We start from the raw sequence: 24369 nt of genomic DNA on the forward strand, positions 1-24369 counted from the left end.
ACCATTCACACTCACATTCACACCTACGCTCAATTTAGAGTCACCAGTTAACCTAACCTGCATGTCTTTGGACTGTGGGGGAAACCGGAGCACCCGGAGGAAACCCACGCGGACACGAGGAGAACATGCAAACTCTGCACAGAAAGGCCCTCGCCGGCCACGGGACTCGAACCCGGACCTTCTTGCTGTGAGGCGACAGCACTAACCACTACACCACCGTGCCGCCCTGGTCTAGAACATAATGAAAATTATTTTATCTACATTCACTGGATATGAGCAATCGCGTGCTCTGATTGGCTACTCTACTACTAGGCTATTAGCTCATATACCATGAGTAGAGAAGAAGAAAATGGTGGAGCGTGTTGCTGAACCAACCGAGAATGAAATAAAAACTGTACTTGAAAACAAAACCCCAAAAAATACAAAAAAAAAGCAACAAAATATGGAATAAAAGTATTTGATGGAGTTATTATTATTATCGGGGCGGCACGGTGGTGTAGTGGTTAGCGCTGTCGCCTCACAGCAAGAAGGTCCTGGGTTCGAGCCCCGGGGCCGGCGAGGGCCTTTCTGTGTGGAGTTTGCATGTTCTCCCCGTGTCCGCGTGGGTTTCCTCCGAGTGCTCCGGTTTCCCCCACAGTCCAAAGACATGCAGGTTAGGTTAACTGGTGACTCTAAATTGAGCGTAGGTGTGAATGTGAGTGTGAATGGTTGTCTGTGTCTATGTGTCAGCCCTGTGATGACCTGGCGACTTGTCCAGGGTGTACCCCGCCTTTCGCCCGTAGTCAGCTGGGATAGGCTCCAGCTTGCCTGCGACCCTGTAGAAGGATAAAGCGGCTTGAGATAATGAGATGAATGAGATTATTATTATCATCGCACTTTTCACAAATTGCTCCTGTCATTTCGCCGGTTGGTTTACATTCTAAGCGGAAATGATTTTGTCGGACGTTTTGTATAAAGTTTTTATTTATTGAATTTGCAAAAAATAAATATGCTCCGTTTCTCAAAATCCAGTGAATGTGGATAGAATGAAACTGTTATTCCACTCAATCTCGTCATACATGGATTATAGCTCATGTACATCAGCTCATGTACGACTCGATTTCATGGAATAACTGTTAAATGTACAGACTGCACCTTTAACTTTACAAATGACATTTGAATGTGATTAACATGTGATTCAGATTCGGGGCTCTCATTAGTCTAGAAATGAATGAAAAATTACAGAGTACAAAATGACAAACTGCACCTTTAACTTTATGAATGATTTTTGACGGTTAAAAAAAAACTGCATCCCTTTAATATCATAGGCTATGCAAAGATGTCAGCATAACATGAGACTACGAAACTGCTGCAAATGACAGAGATGGGATATAAACAGCAGCTGAAATCACATTTACGTGTCTAAAATGATGGGCTTTTTAGCATAAAACTGAGTCAGTTAGCATTAGTGGTGGGTGATATAATAGAAGCAATGACCCATGAATGTGCTCATGTGCTCAAGCCTGCGTGCATGGGATAAAGCATGTGGAAAATGTGAAAAAGGGCAACATGCTTTGTGGAATTAGCTTAGCCAGAATGTGCAAGTAAGGAAAGGCAAGGTTTTTTTAAAAGCTAGTTTAGTGTGTATAGTTAGCATGCAAGGCGTAGTAAGGAAGGGCGCAGGCTCTGTTGTTAGCACCTGTCTGTTCGTAGTCATCACCTGTTCCACTGTGGCAGTTGGCTTGCTCATCGTCACACTCGTCGGATGGTGTGGTTGGGGGGACGGGCAGGGTGGGTGGCACTGTCGGTGCTAGAGAAGAAGAGAGACAGAGAGAGAAAGGAGTTATTAACTGAAGAAAAACCGTGACACAAATATCATACCCTAGCTATGAATTGAACAGCATCAGATGCCTGTCACGAGCCGTGCGTGTGTGTGAGTGTGTGTGTGTGTGTGTGTGTGTGTGTTGTATGCGCCAGTGTGTGGCGTGTGTCTGGGTGCTGAGGTTTGGCTCTGCTCCTGTGGGTCCTGGCAGCCAGAGCAGCTCCACCCAGGGCTCGGTCTGTGTGTGAGTGTGAGGCAAACTCGGGTCTCTCATTAGTCAGACGTGTGCCCTGCTGCCTGTGGCTCTGCCTGCTTACACTCACAGACGGATTCCCTCCGTTTACTCACAACTTATAATGAGAGGCTCCTGAGCCTGCCAGGCTTTCAGCAAGTTAGAGAGAGAGAGAGAGAGAGAGAGAGAGAGAGAGAGAGAGAGAGAGAGACCAGGAGGTGAGCGTAGAGAGGAGGAATTAGACATGATTACTGGACGTTTGACAGGTCAAAATATCCCGCTCTTGGATTTGTTCATAAACGCAGGTTTAAACGTTTGTCTGTTCAGACAGATTTCAATGATTTGAACTCGTCAGTAATGCTATACTGCGGCAAACAGAGTGGATATTTCCAGAGAGGAACCATCAGGTCCTTCTTGGCCTTCAGAGACGGCCCAAACCTATCAGCATTTCAAATGTTATATTTAATTTCTTTCATTCTTTCATAATCTCATTATAATTGTTCTCTTCTGATTCTAATTTGGCCTCATTTTCTATCAAATTTGCTTCAGAAATGAAAGGGTTACTGTCCTGAAAACATTAAAATCCAGTTATCCAGTGAGATTTTTTGTTTGCTGTTTCTAGGCTGAGAAGGGTTTAGAGCTGCTCACTCATCGGTTAGGACTTCATTGCCAGGACAGAAGGCCATGGCAGTGTAGGAAGTGAGAGATGAATTAACCAATCAGATTTTGATTTATAATGGGAGGGACCAAAAATGTATCACCCTTGGCCTTTTCGAAGGCCAGCGAGAGCTTAACCATGAGTCGGCACCGTCAGTGCAACAGTGAAGTCACCTTCCAGCGGGTGTAGCGTTCATCAGTAGTGTTAGTGAATGCTAACAAAGCAGTCAAGCTGGTGCTATTGAAAGCAAGTAGCACAAGCTAACGACTGAGAAACTAAGATTTCTGTCTCCAGACTCTTCTTCCACGCATGTTCGCTACAGTATTTTTCATTCAGACTTAAAGCATATACGTAGAACCATGGCCTCACTTTCATTTATAAATGCCTTGAGACCTCAAGAATGGCACAGGAATAGTTTTAAGTGTTAACAATAAATCTAATATAGTCATTTTTATGATTAAAGTGATTTATATAGGTAGTGGTCTGAGTGAATGACCTTGACGTCCGTAACGTCACAGCAGGAAGTCTATCGGTCTCATCGCCATTTCCGCTATACTAAAGCACAGAGCTGACTGCAACTCCGATCCTCCATTTTGAGATAATTTATCGCCATGCCACGTAGATGTGTTGCTGGCGGGTGCAGCAACACGACAGAAGGTGGATTTACATTGCATTCATGGCCCAAGAATGTTCAAACTGCAAAGATTTGGATGCATTTTGTGAGAAGTTCACGGGCACACTGGGTGACTACGAAGTGGTCTCTCCTCTGCTCTGCACATTTTACTGAAGACTCGTACGAGACCTCTGATCTGTTGAGGAGCGTTGGCTATAAGCCCGTACTGAAAGAGGGTGCAGTACCAACAATTAAAGAAAAAGAAAACTACAAGAAAAGGAAAGTCTCATCTCATCTCATTATCTGTAGCCGCTTTATCCTTCTACAGGGTCGCAGGCAAGCTGGAGCCTATCCCAGCTGACTACGGGCGAAAGGCGGGGTACACCCTGGACAAGTCGCCAGGTCATCACAGGGCTGACACGAAAAGGAAAGTATTTATTTTATTTTTTTTTTAAAGGAAAGTGAGTTCAGTTGCACCAGTCCTCCTGGAGTGAGTCGAGGGTTGTTGCTAAAACCAGTGACGTCCCGTTCCGTCCCGGGTTTTAGTAATTGCCTGGGCCGAGCAGTAATGGCGGAATACACAGTATGAAGAAAAGTGAATGAGTGGAGCAGCCGTCTGATTTCTAAACTGGATATCGCTGCCATCTCACCCTTACGTGGAAGAAGCGAATGAACGGAGAACTGAACAAACAACTGAAAGTCAGATTGTTTCAAAACAATCGGCCACAAGATCGGCCTTCAAGAAGCGAGAACACAGACGGGTAAGGTCCGACTCTCATTTGGATTAAAAAAAACAACACTCGTTGTTTACCTGCATTTAGATTAATACATGTAACTTGTATTGTGTGTTTAAGTGACCGGTATAAGATTATTTAATTTGCTTCAGAATGTGATTGTCTCAGTTCATCTGATTATTTAATTCGCCTTTTACGTTTTATCAGTGAAAATGCATGCATGTACATGTATGTTGCATAAGTTATAACACCCATCCTGTTTTAATGAGTCAACCCACAATCAGTGAAGTCAAATCAGTCTTAGTTGAGCAAATCGGTGACGGTATTTCTTACTTTCACCATAAATGTTTATTTATATGACTTTGGTCTATAGCTGTCAAAGGCCTCTGCGTTAAAACCGGTTCCCGCTGTGACGTCACGCGCTCAGGGCTGGCTGGCTCAGCGGGGCAGCTCCAATGCCAACTTTGTGGTTGATTTTAACTCTCAAAAATATATATTTTTTATTCCCATTTATGCAGCATACAAGAGTCAAGGATGGAGATACTATCCACTCAGAAATTTATTTTAAAATAAAGGCTCTGCGTATATCCTTTAAGTATTCATTTCCCTGTGTAATTTACTGAGTTACTTTTAAAATCAACATCGACAACTACACCCAACGGAGCGACCTGGCAGCCTGCTGCTAATCCCTTGCAAAATCCTTTGCCCTGCTGCTTTTTTGGTGTCTGGCTAAGGTTTGGCTGAGCTCAAGTCCCAGCTCTAATAGTAACAGTTCACCACTGGATATTTCATACTGTATAACCCACACGTCAGTAGTACTGAACAACAATTTGTATAGAACTCATCAGATGAACAGATGAGACAACTCGAGGCAGGGAATAATTGCACACTTCTCTGCCTAATCGTCTTTAAACGCTCGGTTTTCATTAGCAACTTTTTTTTTTAACAAGCCATGTAGTCACTTCACTCATCAGACCCTGTGAATCTATGAAAATCTGTGAAAACTTTCCTTTTCTGATGAGATGCCTTCTGCTAATTACATTACTCATTGGAGTCACTGAAATTATGGCCAGTTTATATATATATATAATTATATTAACTATAAGTACTGTGCAAAAGTCTTCGGCACCCTGTTTTTTTTCATACAAACTTTGTTATAGATTTCTATTTTATGATTTCTACATTTTCAAGTGGCGGCACGGTGGTGTAGTGGTTAGCGCTGTTGCCTCACAGCAAGAAGGTCCTGGGTTTGAGCCCCGGGGCCGGCGAGGGCCTTTCTGTGTGGAGTTTGCATGTTCTCCCCGTGTCCGCGTGGGTTTCCTCCGGGTGCTCCGGTTTCCCCCACAGTCCAAAGACATGCAGGTTAGGTTAACTGGTGACTCTAAATTGAGCGTAGGTGTGAATGTGAGTGTGAATGGTTGTCTGTGTCTATGTGTCAGCCCTGTGATGACCTGGCAACTTGTCCAGGGTGTACCCCGCCTTTCACCCGTAGTTAGCTGGGATAGGCTCCAGCTTGCCTGCGACCCTGTAGAAGGATAAAGCGGCTAGAGATAATGAGATGAGATGAGACATTTTCAAGTCAGTACAAAAACATTTTAGAGTCCAAACATTCGCTTTCCAGGACAAAATTAAATGTTACAGGAAAAAAAAAGTTTGTATCTGAGCAGTATATTCCATAAGAGAGCACTTTTCAGATTTAAAAAAGAAAACATAATAATGAAGGCTGCTGGGTTTTGGTGCAAAATGAAGACGCGAGTGTGACAGTCAAAGTGTCCAGAGGAACTGTGGCTGGTTCTGTAAGATGCTCAGTAAAACCTACAGCTCATTTCCGCATAAAACTGCACTCAAACTGCACTCATTGGACCTGAGACTAGAGCCCTACACTCCCGTGGGAGTCCCGCGGGACCCGATGCAAAGCAGTGCGGCGCGGGACAAATTTTGAAAGCTCATTGCGGGCGCAGGCGGGAGGGGGAGTGCACAATGCGGGAGCGGGCGGGAGAGGTGATAAGCTGCAGTCCCGCTAACTAAAAACGTGTTTAAAATAAAATTTATAAATTATTAATTTATGTCTATCATATATAATTTGTGCTGGATATTTTATTTGGCATTAATAAAAACATTTTAAGATGCCTAAATTTGCAGATGTGGTCTAATCTCGCGTACGTTTCTGATTCCTTTCCGCTCTTCCGTGTTTGAGATCTCTGATCATAGCAGAAGACCTCCGCCCGTATGACAGCATCGCTGGTCGGGGATTAGTTCAGTTAGCCCAACACTTTGTTGACACAGCAGCCACAATAGGCAAATTCGATGTGCGAGATATTCTGCCCCATCCAACAACTGTGTCACGTCATGCGGGATTTGCAGGCGGGAGCGGGACAAAATATGGTAGGCACGGGCGGGAGCGGGACTGAAAATCATAATTCTTTGCGGGAGTGGGACTGCACAATGCGGGAGCGGGACTGAAAATTCTGTCCCGCGCAGACCTCTACCTGAGACTACTATTTTATTTTATTTTTTAAAGCACAGGGTCGTCTCACACCAAATATTGACTCTGTTTCATTTATTATGGCTTACTGCTGTTTATAGCATTTTTAGTTTCAAACCATTTTCATTATTTTTGAAGGCATCTTTGCTCTACAGCATTTCTTTGCCTGTACCTAAGACCCCGATAAATTAACTACTGTACATGAAAAAAGTGATAAAATAAATGCCTTTTACATGAAGTGACAAGGCAATAAGAATTTACCGGACTTTTTATTTCTACAGATTTATAAGTCGACTAAAAGTGGTGCATGTTCCATTCTTACATATTTGGACACACGATGACTGAGATTTGAATAATATTCACACGTAAATCTGTTCTGACCGCTTTGGATGTATTCTAGCACCCTGTTGTTATTCTTATAGGTATGGCTAGCGCCCGTGTGTGTATATTTCATGATATGCTATACTCTGACCGTGTGTCTGTGTAAGACAGAGAGAATGAGTGAATATCTATAAACTGTTGTGAATTGTCCGTATGTGTGTGGTGCGTGAGTGTGTATATTGGCTTTGCCAGTGAAAACAAGCCATCATCCAGCTAAAGCCCACAGCGGGACGCTGTAGCTTACATAAGCCAGCTTCAGTGATTCCAAGAAAGCCAATATGTAAATCCACTTAATGCTGTCTCAACAGAGAATGCACTCCTAACAAACCTAAATATGCTCAAAGAGTGAGAGTGAAAGAGAGAGCAAGGGGTGTCGAGTGACAGAAAGAGAAAAAGGAGAGAAAAAATGAAGGAAAAAAAAAACCCCAGATAAGTACAAAAACAGACCTGCGTCCAGAGCCTTAATGACTTGCAAATTAATTTTTTTGATAATTAACATATGATCTTGAGTGCCGTCCAAGATGTATTATTTTGTAATGACATGCTGAGTTGACTATTTAGTTCTTCATTCATCAGCATGTTAGTCTATTTTCACTAATGGTTTTCCTACATTTGGCTAATGGTTTCCTACATTACTCACAATGCTGTTTGACTTCCAGCTCATAGTGGCGCAATGGGAATTAGTCTTTTCTTTATCTCTACCAAAAGAGAGCAATGCAGCAGTGCTTTAATACATTGGTCTGTCCAGCTCCCTCACCTCCTCATTTATACCCTTTGCTCAAACTTATCAGCATCCAAAGCTTCAACATTCATGCTAAAACCACCATGCTTATCATCTTATAGATGGCTAACAAGCCGAGCTGAGCTGCATTGCATTCTAGAACCACCATTGCGCCCCCAACCTCCCCCGTACTTGAGTCCAGAACTCAGACTCGAGTCCGACTCGTGCCCTAATTTTAAGGACTTATGACTTGACTTGGACTTGAGCACTGATGACTCAGACTTGGACTCGTGCATTAACTGCATTCGGACTCGTAAATTGGAGACGAGGACTCAGATTTTTCCTTTATTTTTTACAACATGCCATAATAATTTGCCATAAGATGTTTATATAATATTTATATTTACATTAATTTTTATACTAATTTCGTCCAAGAGAATGCACAGTCACCTGTTCATACGTCGTGTTCAGGAACAAACTAACGTTAATGATGCTAAACTACCTGGAGAGAAGCCCCTAGGATTGTCCGCTTTGCTTATACAGACTTCTCGTGCAGTGGGAAAAATTGCACTGCTGTGTGTTCCATATGTAGAAGAACTATCAAGGAGACGACGGGGACAACCTCGAACTTCAATCGTCATTTGGTAAGACTCCACCCAGAGAAGAAAGTTACACGCTATGTTCATTGCTCTGTTGATAGCGGGGCTTGCTGAGCGATGAACTAGCTAGTGTTAACCCTCTCTCATGTTATTTGCCCTGTTGATAGTGGGCGGGGCTTGCTGAGCGATGAACTAGCTAGTGTTAACCCTCTCTCATGTTATTTGCCCTGTTGATAGTGGGCGGGGCTCGCTGAGCGATGAACTAGCTAGTGTTAACCCTCTCTCATGTTATTTGCCCTGTTGATAGTGGGTGGGCTCGCTGAGCAATGAACTAGCTAGTGTTAACCCTCTCTCATGTTATTTGCCCTGTTGATAGTGGGCGGGGCTCGCTGAGCGATGAACTAGCTAGTGTTAACCCTCTCTCATGTTATTTGCCCTGTTGACAGTGGGTGGGGGTTGCTGAGCGATGAACTAGCTAGTGTTAACCCTCTCTCATGTTATTTGCCCTGTTGACAGTGGGTGGGGGTTGCTGAGCGATGAACTAGCTAGTGTTAACCCTCTCTCATGTTATTTGCCCTGTTGATAGTGGGCGGGGCTCGCTGAGCGATGAACTAGCTAGTGTTAACCCTCTCTCATGTTATTTGCCCTGTTGATAGTGGGCGGGGCTCGCTGAGCGATGAACTAGCTAGTGTTAACCCTCTCTCATGTTATTTGCCCTGTTGACAGTGGGTGGGGTTGCTGAGCGATGAACTAGCTAGTGTTAACCCTCTCTTATGTTATTTGCCCTGTTGATAGTGGGCGGGGCTTGCTGAGCGATGAACTAGCTAGTGTTAACCCTCTCTCATGTTATTTGCCCTGTTAATAGTGGGTGGGGCTTGCTGAGCGATGAACTAGCTAGTGTGAACCCTCTCTCATGTTATTTGCCCTGTTGATAGTGGGCGGGGCTCGCTGAGTGATGAACTAGCTAGTGTTAACCCTCTCTCATGTTATTTGCCCTGTTGATAGTGGGCGGGGCTTGCTGAGCGATGAACTAGCTAGTGTTAACCCTCTCTCATGTTATTTGCCCTGTTGATAGTGGGTGGGGGTTGCTGAGCGATGAACTAGCTAGTGTTAACCCTCTCTCATGTTATTTGCCCTGTTGATAGTGGGCGGGGCTTGCTGAGCGATGAACTAGCTAGTATTAACCCTCTCTCATGTTATTTGCCCTGTTAATAGTGGGTGGGGCTTGCTGAGCGATGAACTAGCTAGTGTGAACCCTCTCTCATGTTATTTGCCCTGTTGATAGTGGGCGGGGCTCGCTGAGTGATGAACTAGCTAGTGTTAACCCTCTCTCATGTTATTTGCCCTGTTGATAGTGGGTGGGGGTTGCTGAGCGATGAACTAGCTAGTGTTAACCCTCTCTCATGTTATTTGCCCTGTTGATAGTGGGCGGGGCTCGCTGAGCGATGAACTAGCTAGTGTTAACCCTCTCTCATGTTATTTGCCCTGTTGATAGTGGGCGGGGCTTGCTGAGCGATGAACTAGCTAGTGTTAACCCTCTCTCATGTTATTTGCCCTGTTGATAGTGGGCGGGGCTCGCTGAGTGATGAATTAGCTAGTGTTAACCCTCTCTCATGTTATTTGCCCTGTTAATAGTGGGTGGGGCTTGCTGAGCGATGAACTAGCTAGTGTTAACCCTCTCTCATGTTATTTGCCCTGTTGATAGTGGGTGGGGCTCGCTGAGCAATGAACTAGCTAGTGTTAACCCTCTCTCATGTTATTTGCCCTGTTGATAGTGGGCGGGGCTCGCTGAGCGATGAACTAGCTAGTGTTAACCCTCTCTCATGTTATTTGCCCTGTTGATAGTGGGCGGGGCTTGCTGAGCGATGAACTAGCTAGTGTTAACCCTCTCTCATGTTATTTGCCCTGTTGATAGTGGGCGGGGCTCGCTGAGCGATGAATTAGCTAGTGTTAACCCTCTCTCATGTTATTTGCCCTGTTAATAGTGGGTGGGGCTTGCTGAGCGATGAACTAGCTAGTGTTAACCCTCTCTCATGTTATTTGCCCTGTTGATAGTGGGTGGGGCTTGCTGAGCGATGAACAAGCTTTTAATCTGTAGCCTGTTAACTAAAATGGGGCAGTCGAGCAGGAACGTTAGTCCAACACAGTAGCAGAGATGCTTTCACGTAAAGGCAGCAACAGCCACCGTCAAATGATACGGTTGGAGTCTTGTTCTCAGACTCGACTTGGATCAATAGTGGACTTGACTCGAAATTTTCTTTAATGACTTGGACTTGAGTTGGACTTGAACACTGGGGACTTGAGGCTGGACTCGGACTCGAGGTTTAGTGACTCGACTACAACACTGCGACACACACACACACACACACACACACACACACACACACACACACACACACACACTTCTACAGTTTTCAATAACACGACATTGAACATCACTGGAAAATGGTGAGTGAGAAAATACGTTCTCAATCTTCTGTCGAAACGTTCCATTTGTCCCTTATGTAACATTATTGTACCTGCAGTATGAGTTCTGTCCCCCTGTGACATCAGTGCAACACACTTCTGCTCACTTCTCATGAGAATAACATAAATACCACCACACTAAAACATATCACAGATACGTCAACATAAACATATCTAATGTGTTTCAGCGTGCAGTTTAGCTTTAAAACATAAGGAAGGGATTTGGACTGTATATCCTCTCTGCTCTTTAGAGGGTCCCTGTCATTAGGAAGGGCCATATGCTGATGCTTATTTAGGCAAACGAAATCCTTTGATGGTGCATGTGTGGGACAACTGCGCTAATCCTGAAGAAAGCGGAACCCCGGGGCTTCATTTTCTATCCTTTTGAGTGGATCGGCTCAAGTTCAGCCAAGCAGCGTCTGTATTTATTCGTCCTTGGTGAGGGACCACATTGTGAGATTTTCAGCTGTTTTTATTTCATTTTAAATCCCTTTAGTTCGATACTGATTTGTTTGCTTTGTACGTAGAAAGTATGATATTATGAAGGGAAATGAGAGAGTGATATCGACAGATAAGTGAGAGAGAGAGAGAGAGAGAGAGAGAGAGAGTATACTGCATGTAGACCTACCTTTAAACTCACAGCCTAGCAGCTCTAGTCTCAACCCCATGCCTGTTGGTGTAGCTCTGTCTGGATAAACTCGAATAAAACGCGTCAAGATGGGCTCCACTGTCCTCAATACTGGCGTATCGTAGTTCATATTCCCCTCGAAAAGCTGCACAAGGACAGAAGGAAAGAGCATGAAAGACCACGGAGAAAGGCATTATGATATACGTATGAATTCAGCCATACATTCCAGCGCTTTCTGTGGAAAATAAAAAAGAGGAAGCAGTGGGACAGAACCAGGAATAAAACCACCAAAACCCTTAATCCAGTCAGTGATTGACGTCTGAAGTGAACGCTAGAGCAAAAGTCTGCTAGCTAGCAACACAGCAGGGTGTCTCGCTTGGGGAAATCTCTCATTGGCTTTCACTTCAGTTTCAGCAGACTCCTTCTCCACAGTGGAATACCACAAGAGAATGAGAAAAAGAGGGAGAGGATTAAAGAGAAGGAGAGACACATGCTCCTGTAATGAGAAAGGTCTACAACAGTAACGCCATGAAAGAGAATTAATGGGCTTCACTGGTAACTTTTCCTGTCTCCTTCAAGCTCTGATATAAGGACAGAGTAGAAGATGAGAGAGAATAGAAAGGAGGTACTGTATAACTAGGGCTTTTAAATCAGCTACAGAGGCCCCTGTGCTAGATTTCTGCTGGTGTATTCTGACAGGCATGAGGTGTTTCTTCTCTTCACTCTTCCTGAGGGCAGCGTGGCTGAACAGCATGCACAGTGCATACCAATGAGGCATTAACACATTTACAGTCAGCTGCTGCAAATCCTCTCCTCCTTCCTCATCTCCCCCCGTCTATCCTTCTTACCAGAACCGTAAAGCATTTTATGCAGGAATCCACAGTGAGTGGAACGAGGCAAAAAATTTGAAGATACCATAATGTATTTTTTTTTTTGTAGTTATCGTAAGTGAGATCTGAACCCTGTGGAAACAGTGGTCTGGTTTGAAAAGGCCAGTCCACATAAATATTTTAAAATGTAAAGGAGATTAAAATATACTGCATGGAAAAATGGTCCAAGATTTCCAAGCGTCTCCAACCTTTCGATCATGTAAGACTTGGCTAAAGACTAAAGACCAAGCTGTTTTCAGATGCTTTCTGTTAAATAATTAATATTGTCTTCTTTACATTCTTTATAATCTTTACTTCTCTGCATATTTTAAATTTATTTTACCTTTATCCTATTTTATTCTTTATTCTATTCTGCTGGGGTTTTTTTTCTTCTTCTCATCCTATTTGAACTACTACTTCATTTTATTATTTTATTTTTACTATTGTTTAATTCTTATTATTTTCTTTTAATTCTTTTAATTAATTGTTTTAGAATAAAAATAAAATGATTTTATTTGTAATTTTATTTCTCTATTGTTTACTGTTTTTGTTTTTACTTCTGTAAAGCACATTGAACTGCCATTGTGTATGAAATGTGCTATATAAATAAACTTGCCTTGCCTTGGCTAGAAATTAATCAGACATATCATATATTGAAGTAAGTATAAATACCATATAGCTAATTTTTCTACATGTAAGTGCAACACTGAGAACGTGTAACCTACTGCACGCTGGTGCTTCCTTACACCTTCTCAGTGTGGTAACTTACCTTAAAGGGGAACTGAAGGCAAATTTTTTTTATCATCAAAATTCTATTTATCTCATTTTATTAAATATAGGAATGTATTTTTGATAGCTATTTTGTCACAAGTTATGAGTGTTTGAAATATGCTCTGTAATATATCAGTCCGTATGTCAAAGCAACGACCGTAAACGAGATTCGCTGAGACCTGTGCGAGACATCGTAGGACGGAAGTAAAACGTATAACGGAAATCAAAGTCACCGACATCTGCCAACGTTGTCAAAAGACGTGCGCGCCCTCTTTCGAATGCTGATGTAATCAAGCCGGAAGTTTTGTTTGTTTTGATAGCAATCAGTTTGAAAAAAGTCGGCAGTAATCGTCATTTAAACTCGTTTTTGTGCAATATTTCGTTTGGAAAACAGTTTTCAAAATGGCGGCACTGACACCTGGCTGACACGTCACGTTTCGTAGTCTTGCACAAGTCTGGTGAAGATCGTGCGGATAAGCGACGCCTGCCGTGGACCAAACGAACTAAATTCAACATGGCTAAAAACCGAACAGCCCGATAAGTATAATATTTAATTGCAATTAGTTGCCAATACGAGTCATGACATAAGGTTACTAAAACCGAAAACGTAATTGAATAACACGTTAATTAAGAAATAAAGCAAGTTTAAAAATTACTTCAGTTCTCCTTTAATTAATTTTCACTAGCAGCGCTGGTGCAAATTGTTACTCTCACTCAGGATCTTTCTACTTTATTCTTATTCTTATTATTCTCCTAACTTTTTTTAGGACGCTATTTCTCCCTCAGTTTTCAAGCAGGCGGCACGGTGGTGTAGTGGTTAGCGCTGTCACCTCACAGCAAGAAGGTCCTGGGTTCGAGCCCCGGGGCCGGCGAGGGCCTTTCTGTGTGGAGTTTGCATGTTCTCCCCGTGTCCGCGTGGGTTTCCTCCGGGTGCTCCGGTTTCCCCCACAGTCCAAAGACATGCAGGTTAGGTTAACTGGTGACTCTAAATTGAGCGTAGGTGTGAATGTGAGTGTGAATGGTTGTCTGTGTCTATGTGTCAGCCCTGTGATGACCTGGTGACTTGTCCAGGGTGTACCCCGCCTTTCGCCCATAGTCAGCTAGGATAGGCTCCAGCTCGCCTGCGACCCTGTAGAACAGGATAAAGCGGCTAGAGATAATGAGATGAGATGAGTTTTCAACCAATCATCACCAAATTTCACATGCAGAATACCTCTGGGCTGAATTACGTCGCTATATCTTTTGGTGCTGATCCAGATCACTGCTCTGGAATGATCCATGAAAAATGGGATTTTTTTCAATCACTTATAACTCTGTCAATTTTTATGATTTTTTCAATCATTTTTTTTTAAAATTTTGTTCAGGGCAGCAGGGCGCAGCTTTTCCTCACTAAGTGTCATTCTCTATCTCTTACCATTCCAGATCTATAAAGTACGGTGACCAGATGTTCCAGTTTGTAACAGGCGCAAATTACTGTGACTTTACTCACAGTCTCTATTGAGTGAGTTATGAATATTTTTGCCTCTGTAATTAATTGCTGCCTCATTAAAGTAATGTATATGTTTTCCTATCTCCTAATAGTATTTCTATCGTTTTTAGCTAATATATGCTATCCTTTGAATAAGTAGGGGTTAGGTCACAATTAGGATGAAAGTTCTGTTCCTTTCCCCTGTCACACCTCTATTTAGTTTTTCTTTGTCGGATGTATGTGACCATTTTTGGTATCTTGGTTTCTCAGAAACTTATTGTAAATTTGTGATGAAGCCATTAAACTAAACTAAACTAAACTAAACTAAACTAAACTAATTACAGTGGCTTGATACTGTATAGTGAGGGATTCAAAAAAATATTAGCTGCGAGGGTGCCAATAATTTAGCAACTATTGTTTCAAAGAAAAAAAAACTGCATTTCTTGAGAAGCATTTTATGTTAAAAAAAGGAACTATGTTAAAATAAAACTTTATAACATCCTCATGTGTTTATGGTCACACTATCAATAAGAGCATATGTAATTAGTTTTCATGAAGGGTTCCAATAATTTTGCACGTCACTGTATCATGATAATTCGGGTTTTAGGTCTTGGTAAAACAGTAATGCAACATCTAAAAAAAAAAGAAACAAATAATAAAAATCCACAAAGTAGAAAACTGATTTCAGCGATGAAGTGAAAATGAAATGGCTAATTAAACAAAACAAAACAAAACAAAACAAGAGTGCTCTGAGAGCACAATATCCCCGGCTGGCAACTCTGCCATAACTCTGTAAAATGCGACTGAATTGAACGAAATTGCAATATGCGTATTACCGACATATAACAAAGAATCCTGCCAAGTTTTGTGAAATTCCTCCAAAAATTGTGAGAGGAGTTGATTTCAGAAGGTGAGTACCCTTCCCGGGACAGACGGACATCGCCACGACATAATCCCCCTTCGGGCCTTTTGGCCAGCGGGGGATAAAAATTGTGAGGGAAGTTGATGTCAGAAAGCAAGCGCACCTTGATGAAATTGCCAAAGTACAAGTTTGTTAATAATCAAGGGCATAACTCTGGTAAAATTTGCCCAAATTAAATGAAAGTTCAATATGCATATAACGGTCATATACCAAAGCCTTCTGCCAAGTTTGGTGAAATTCCTCCACAAATTGTGAGAGGAGTTGATTTCAGAAGAACGTACACCCTCATGAAATTGTCAAAGTACAAGTTATTTAATCAAGGGTCAAAACTCTGGGAAAATTTTCACAAACGAAATTAAATCGCAATATGTGTATTACTGTCATATAATAAGGCCTTTTGCCAAGCTTCGAGAAATTTGCCCAAAAATTGTGAGAGGAGTTGATGTTGGAAGGCAAGCACACCTTCATGAAATTGTGAAAGTACAAGGTTATTAATCAAGGGCCACAACTCTGGTAAAATGTGACCCAATTTAATGAAATTACAATATTCGTACTACCGACATATTACAATGCCTTTTGCCAAGATTCATGAAATTCCTCCAAAAATTGTGAGAGGAGTTGATTTCAGAAGGTGAGCACTCTTCCCAGGACGGACGGACAGACATCGCCGCGACATAATCCCCCGCTGGCTGAAAGATTAAACAACTTAGCCTGACTATTCATGAAGTAGTAAGTGCTATAACATCACTAACACCTGGCTATACTCACAATTCATAATATATCACAATAATCAAGTTGATCATTTTTATCATATTTTATATAATGATTTGTGCATTATTTTATAGAAAAATTCCAGATGCTCATCACCAGAATACAGAAATAATAACTGAGATATTCTTTTCTTTTATACATCACTAAACCCCAGCAACTTTTCTTCTCACCTTTGACTTGTTGCTGTTGGCCTCCATCACCATCTTCCAGTCAGAGCCGTTGTTGCTATAGCCTAGACGGAACTTCTTCACAAAGACCTTGTTCTCCCGCTGCTTTCCTCCCTGGATGATCAGTCCACGTACGAGTTTCTCCTGACCCAGGTCCACCTGGAGCCATTCGTCCACGTACGGCTGTGGCTGGGGCAGGAGAGTCCATCCTGAGCGGCTGGTCAGTAGCCGAGCATTCTCTGGCACCCAGCTGCGGTCCGTGTGTGACGAAGCGGTGATCTGGTCATCGGTGATCAGGCCCGAGACCATTCCCAGCATGCCTGAACATGGGTATTCTGTATGGAGAGAAAGAAGGAGGAGGGACATGAGACACAGGTGGAAGCAAACAACAAGGAACTTGGGCACGATAATGTTCTTAGCTGATGAAAAACAGAGAGATGAACCATGGCGAAAGAATATTATTGGCTAAAAATAAATCTTAGCTGGAGCTCTGGATGGCACACAGAAGGGCATGTGGAGAGACAGAAACATAAGAAAGAGAGCAAAGAGATGGCACCCAGGAGAAAACGAAGACACGGCATGCACAGATAACCAGTCAAGTCCCCCTTCCTTTTTCTCTCCCCACCCTTCTCTCTTTTCTGACCCCTTGCATATTAACTCAGCCCTGCAGTGTTTGTCTCCAGGTATCTAATTAAAACTCTCCTCTCCTCTGGCGCTTCTACCTTCCACATCTAAGCTTCTAGTTTTCATGCGCCAGGTTTCTCTCCCCCTCCTCCGACCCCTTCCTTTTGTCTTTGATACTCTCCTACTCCCATTTGGTTTGTCTCTCTTTTTTTTTCCCCTTAACGCTATAGACCCTTCATGCGGTATGAAATCTTTCTCCATGTTTTGAAACTTCTTCCCCTCCATAATGGGCCTGTTTATCTATTTTCAGCTCAGTTCAATTTTATTTGTGTCGTGATTTTTAATAACAGACGGCGTCACAAGGTAGAAATCCGGATGCACATTTAAATCCTTAAATAGCATGCCAGAGGTGAGAGTGGCAAGGGAAAACTCCCTGAGACGACATGACAGAGGATCCAGACCAATCTTCTTCTTATTATTATTATCAAACATTCAGTCTACAGATGTTGTAGTGAGTGAAAGTAGAAGAAATCACCGCCTTTATTTATCACACATACTCTCGAGCACAGACTCAAGCACGGTGAAATTCGTCCTCTGCCTTTAACCCATCTGAAGCAGTGAACACACAAGTGAGCAATGAGCACACACACATACCCAGAGCAGCGGGGGAGCAGTTGGGGGTTAGGTGCCTTGCTCAAGGGCACTTCAGATATGATACAAAGGGAAGGGAAAGTGTTATTTATTCACTCAACTCCCCTCACATTTTTCTTGCCGGTCCTGGGAATCGAACCAGTAACCCTTTGGGCCAAAGGCTGCTTCTCTAACCTTCATGTAAGTGAAAAAGGGATGTTCCGTATGAACGTACTGTGAAAAAATGAGCATGGGATGATTGTTATGATCCAGGTGAAATTATCCACTAAAACACAGGTGAGTCTTGAGCATAAAAAGTTTTAGGTAAGTGCAAATCTTTCGGGTATCCATTCATGATAACATCCACGGGAGAAGGCGAGTCTTAAATTCACAATCTTGTAGCCTGGGCCCGCCCATCCTAAGTGTGACGCAACACGAGGGCCTGTTGCGAGCTTAGTCTGGCAAGGCAAGCTATCTCCAGCTCTTCCAAGCTCCCGAAAAATCGGGAGCCAATCAACTTTGAGCATCTCCAACGGCCCTGGGTAGAGGCGTGTTCAAGGCAGTGACGTAGTAGAACTGCGACCGGAAGCCATAGATTGTTTACAGAATCTATGCCGGAAGCGCTTCATTCACTAGAAACATTATGAACATGGAGCAGCGGCAAGCCTTTGACACAGCGGTAGATGCTGTATTGAAAGCATTCAACGGGAAGTTCTCATTGAAAACGGAGCAAAGAGCAGCCCTGGAGGTATTTATCTTCTTCCTGTTACTCAAGCAGTTTCCGTCGCGTCACATACGTCAGAGGAAAGAGTGATGTGATTGGTTTAAGCTTCGTCACAGCCTTTTCTGGCTTCGACCAGTAGCAAACTGAGGCATTTCAGGGAGGCGGGTCAACCACGCCTTTGGGAAACGGTTGGGCTTAATATCTTTGCCAGACCAAATGCTCGCAGAGCTTTGAAGTCGCGTTAGCCAGACTAACAATCTTGGCCCAATGTATGGCGTCTCGAGTGAGTATTTATAATCTATTCTTAATGTATTCGCTTGTATATAAAAGGAAAGTTTCCAGTCACGTAGATTCTCTATGCATCGATAAGCTACTCTTCAAAAAAAGAAAAAGAAAAAGGTTTTTTAAATTCATGACCTGCTGCAATATTATAATCGAAAATCAGTTCAGTTCCTGTGAATCAGGAAAGCATCAGAAACGCTTTGAGATGTGTCACAGATGGACCTAATGCAGTGTGAAATACCAATGCTGCCTGTGCTGCTCTGGAACGGATAAACACGCTTCTCTGAGATTTTCAGATGTGCTCCAGTGTGAGCTTCACAGAGCAAAAAATTGCTCAATGATAGTGGTATATTACTGCTCAAAGGAATGAGCATTTTATGTTGGAATTTTCTCTCAATATCAGTTGGCGGTTCAAGATTCATATGGCTTTCGTAACTGCACATTGTTTAGTTTCACTGTAGCATTGTATAATGTAATGATAGAAACAATAATATATAAAGTGTCCCATAAATCCATCATTATTTTTCTCATAGGAGAGAAAAAAAAAGGTAAAACAAGTGATGCCAGGCAAAACAAACCTCGCCCGGTAACACTTATGATGAATATGAAGGAAGATATCGTGAAAAAAATCGATACCCTATGGGTCCATGTGGTTACTGCTTATAAATAATATAGTTTTCTGATCCCATGTCCATACAGTAAATATAGCATATATATATATATATATATATATATATATATATATATATATATATATATATATTTACTCTATAAGGCAGCAGCCACAAAAATGAAGCGTGATCCAAAAATGAACAATTTAAAAATCACAGAAATAAAATATACCAAGTGTCTTTACTTTATATTATTCGACTCTTACCTCTTACAGTTTTCGAAACTGAAACCTCCGAACCGAGGCTGACATACACACGCTGTCGCCATGACCCAAACTCTTATTTCCCGGAAATGGCCCAGCGCTAGAGCTCAGTGGAACTCAGTGGAGTTTTGCCTGTTCTCTGACACGATGTTCATTGATCGACCAACCCTTGCCCGTCCCCGACTACACCTTCAGATTGCTTACCGGTTTGCGATGCACCCTGTGTTTGCATCCGTAAGTGCCTGCACCCTGACAACCTCTGCCAAGCCACATATTATCAACATCAAAATCAAAATCACTTGAACCTGGGATAATGCTAAAGCTGTCCACCAAATTTCATCAAAATCCGTTCACTACTTTTTGAGTTATATTCAGAACAGACCAAAAAAATAAAAAAGTCCTGGATCTGCATACACATCCAGATTTGCATCAAAAGCTAATCAATTGTTCCTTGGCCCATGACTCACCTTTCTTCAAACTTTCATCAAAATCCTTTCAGTACTTTCTGAGTTACGTTGGGAACAGACAAACAGAGGTGAAAACATCACCTCCTCCAATAAAGTTAGTGGAGGTGATGATATAAACTTCTCTGTATCTCATCTCATTTCATTATCTCTAGCTGCTTTATCCTGTTCTACAGGGTCGCAGGCAAGCTGGAGCCTATCCCAGCTGACTACGGGCGAAAGGCGGGGTACACCCTGGACAAGTCGCCAGGTCATCACAGGGCTGACACATAGACACAGACAACCATTCACACTCACATTCACACCTACGGTCAATTTAGAGTCACCAGTTAACCTAACCTGCATGTCTTTGGACTGTGGGGGAAACCGGAGCACCCGGAGGAAACCCACGCGGACACGGGGAGAACATGCAAACTCCGCACAGAAAGGCCCTCGCCGGCCACGGGGCTCGAACCCAGGACCTTCTTGCTGTGAGGTGACAGCGCTAACCACTACACCACCGTGCCGCCCACTTCTCTGTATATGCAACTATATATGTGTTAATAAAGGATGTTATCTTTTAAATAGGAGCCTACAGCTAAACACCATTAGACGTGACACTATTGAAGGGAAACTGAAGGCAAATTTTTTATTATCAAAATACTATTTCTCATTTTATTAAATATCAGAATGCATTTTTGATCGCTATTTTGTCACTGCTATAGCAAGTTATGAGTGTTTGAAATACGCTCTGTAATATATCAGTCCATATGTCAAAGCAATGGCCATAAACGAGATTCGTTGAGACCTGTGCGAGACATCATAGGATGGAAGTAAAACGTACAGCAGAAATCAAAGTGACCAACATCTGCCAACGCTGTCAAAAGACGCACGTGCCCTCTTTCGAATGCTGATGTAATCAAGCCGGAAGTTTTCCCTGTGTGGACGCAATTTTGTAGTGCTGTCCGAAACCTTAGTGAGGATTACGAGGGAAATGCGCTCAGTATAATATGGACTTATCACAAAAATGCATGCATGTATTTATTATTTTGAAAACCCACCAGCCGTCTGATCTGGCACGTTTTAATTGTGCGACAGGAATGACGTAAATACCAGCGCGACGGACTCGTCCTTACCCTGTCGCCTTTCCAACTCTTCTCTACTCCACGTTGGTTTGAAGTCGTATGGAATAATCTCCATCACTGATGAAACTGGTAAATCTCGAAATTAATTTAAATTGGAATGATACGGCGATCTGGCTGCTGTGTAAACAGTTTTCAAAATGGCGGCGCTGACACTTCACGTTTGAAGTCTCGCACAAGTCTCGTGAAGGTTGCGTGGATAAGCGATGCCTGCCGTGGACCAAACGAACTACATTCAACATGGCTAAAAACCGAACAGGCCGATAAGTGTAATATAATATGCCAATACAAGTCACAATATGAGGTTAATAAAACTGAAAACGTAATTGAACATGTTAATTAAGAATAAAGCAAGTTTAAGCATGACTTCAGTTCTCCTTTAACATGTTCTGTATGCACCGAGTATGTTTTCCAGTTTACAGTGTGATTAAGGATGCTTGTAGATTAAAATCTAAATGTCAGTTTGAGTTTAAGACACTTTTTAGGCTTATTGAAGTCTGTAATTTGGACAATCCAGATCATTTCAGACGAATTACGACATTTTCAGGACCCACAGACACCCTGAGTCATGATGCCGAAGGAATCCCTTTGAAACAATTGACTTATTTGGTCTTGGAGACACATTTATAGAATTTCTTTTGGAAGTGTTTTTTGGGAAGTTGGAGAACTGTGGGCACACGTCTGTGTGTGTTTGTGTCATTGCGTGAGTTGCTGGTCCGGTTGCAGGGTGTGTGTGTGTGTGTGTGTGTGGTGAGCAGTGGCACACACAGATGGCCTTATTTACAAACGAGCATAGGAAGTTTATTAAGGGCTGTGTGGATGTGGAATGCCTGTTACACATGACATCTACTGAGCATGCTCATCAGCACACCACTGTCCCATTCTCAGTCTGATTGTTGTTTAGAGAGCATTAAGAGCTAAACAGCAATGAGCCACCATGGCAGAGGCTCCTGCAGTAATCAAGGTGGACAAAGTACCCAACTTCATTACTTAAAGGAGATACGCAGAACCTTTATTTTTAAATAAATTTCTGAGTGGATAGTATCTCCACCCTTGACTCTTGTATGCTGCATAAATGGGAATAACAAAAAAATATATTTTTGAGAGTTAAAATCGACCGCAAAGTTGGCATTGGAGCTGCCCCGCTGAGCCAGCCAGCCCAGAGCGCGTGACGTCACAGCGGGAACCGGTTTTAACACCGAGGCCTTTTACAGCTAGAGACCAAAGTCATATAAATAAGCATTTATGGTGAAAGTAAGAAATACCGTCACCGACTTGCTCAACTAAGACTGATTTGACTTCACTGATTGTGGGTTGACTCTCATTAAAACAGGATGGGTGTTATTACTTATGCAACATGCATGCATTTTCACTGATAAAACGTAAAAGGCTAATTAAATAATCAGATGAACTGAGACAATCACATTCTGAAGCAAATTAAATAATCTTATACCGGTAACTTAAACACACAATACAAGTTACATGTATTAATCTAAATGCAGGTAAACAATGAGTGTTGTTGTTTTTGTTGTTTTGTATCCAAATGAGAGTCGGAGCTTACCCATCTGTGTTCTCGCTTCTTGAAGGCTGATCTTGTGGCCGATTGTTTTGAAACAATCTGACTTTCAGTTGCTCGTTCAGTTCTCTGTTTATTCGCTTCTTCCACGGAAGGGCGAGATATTGCTGCTGAGGCGAACATATCCAGTGGAGAGATCAGACGGCTGGTCCACTCATTCTCCATTTTCTCCATACTGAGTTACTCCGCCATTACTGCTCGGCTCAGGCAATTACTAAAACCCGGGACGGGATGTTACGGGTTTTAGCAACAACTGCAGGGAGGTCACTGCCCGAGCGATATGTCACGTCCCGTTCTGTCCCGGGTTTTAGCAACAACCCTCGGCTCACACTCCAGGAGAACTGGTGCAACTGAACTTACTTTCCTTCTTTTGTAGTTTTATTTAATTGTTGGTACTGCACCCTCTTTCAATACAGGCTTATAGCCAACGCTCCTCAACAGATCAGAGGTCTCATACGAGTCTTCAGTAAAATGTGCAGAGCAGAGGAGAGACCACTTCATAGCCGCCCAATGTGCCCGTGAACTTCTCGCAAAACGCGTCCAAAGCTTTGCAGTTTGAACATTCTTGGGCCAAAAATGCAACTTAAATCCACCTTCTGTCATGTTGCTGCACCCGCCAGCAACACATCTACGTGGCATGGCGATAAATTAGCTCAAAATGGAGGATCGGAGTTGCAGTCAGCTCTGTGTTTTAGTATAGCGGAAATGGCGATGAGACCGATAGACTTCCTGCTGTGACGTCACGGATGTCAAGATCATTCATTCAGACCGCTACCTATATAAATCACTTTAATTGTAAAAAGTACTATATTAGATTTATTGTTAACGCTTAAAACTATTCCTGTGCCATTCTTGAGGTCTCAAGGCATTTATAAACCAAAAGTGAGGCTCTGCATATATATGCTTTAAGTCAAAGTACAGATCCTGCTGGTCAAATTTTACTCTGATACAAGTGAAAGTTGTCCAGTCAAATTTTTACTTAAGTACTGAAATACTTGCTTTTAAAAATACTTAAGTATTAAAAGTACATCTTCTGTCAATGCATAGTTGTATTATTGCCACAACGCTTACAAAACCTCTGAAGCAACCGACTGGATTTACTGACTAACTTGTAGAACCTGTAGAATAAACACCTTTAAACACAGATTTCTACATTCTGTTTATTTGGCAAGATTATGCTGAAACATATTCCTGAAAGGACTTCAGATAAGTTAACGTTATTCATGTTAGCATAACTCCATTTTTACATGCTAACTAACAGTGTCCAAGTTAACTAGCTATGTGTAAACGTTAGCCGTGGACAAGGCTACGGCAACTTGGCGGGCAAATCCATAGAAAGTCATTTGACTAATTGGACTGCATAGCTATTGCAACGTTATCGCTAGCTCTAAAAGCACAGACAACTTTGTTGCAAGCTTTCTCTTGGAATAAAACATTTACATGCCTCAATAATGCTTCCGCAGATTGGACGGCGAGTTTTTGTAGGCCGTGATGTGGTTCATTTTTGGCAAACAAAGCAAAGAATTAAAATGAAACGAATCTTTAATCCTTTCAGAAAACTGAAACATGGGTTCATGGGCCATGAGTGCATGCATTCTCCAGAAGAACCGCCTCCTTCCATTCTACCATCAACTGATCGTGTTCAATTAATGCTGCGGAGAAATCACTGAACTTGATTTTATCCAGTCTATGGACATGACGTGACCCTAGTGATTACTGATTGTTTTTTTCGCAGGTGACACTGAGAAAACCAATCACGCTTTAGAAAAGAAAAGAAAAAACATCCAC

General features: G+C 42.4%; 1 protein-coding gene across 2 annotated transcripts in view; it reads right to left on the reverse strand.

Annotated features, from left to right (window-relative positions):
- Nucleotides 1-24369, reverse strand: part of nrp1a (neuropilin 1a) — a 182951-nt gene that overhangs the window by 18447 nt on the left and 140135 nt on the right. The window contains exons 9-11 of one of the 2 annotated variants that reach the window (XM_060922477.1): nucleotides 16290-16621; nucleotides 11319-11463; nucleotides 1700-1789 (exon numbers count right to left, since the gene is read on the reverse strand). In XM_060922477.1, the coding sequence (XP_060778460.1) occupies nucleotides 1700-1789; nucleotides 11319-11463; nucleotides 16290-16621 (567 nt within the window). Of the gene's footprint in view, nucleotides 1-1678; nucleotides 1790-11318; nucleotides 11464-16289; nucleotides 16622-24369 lie in introns of both variants that reach the window. The other variant, XM_060922476.1, reaches the window with a different exon arrangement.

This window comes from Neoarius graeffei, chromosome 5, assembly GCF_027579695.1.
Source record: "Neoarius graeffei isolate fNeoGra1 chromosome 5, fNeoGra1.pri, whole genome shotgun sequence".
Classification (NCBI taxonomy): Eukaryota; Metazoa; Chordata; class Actinopteri; order Siluriformes; family Ariidae; genus Neoarius; species Neoarius graeffei.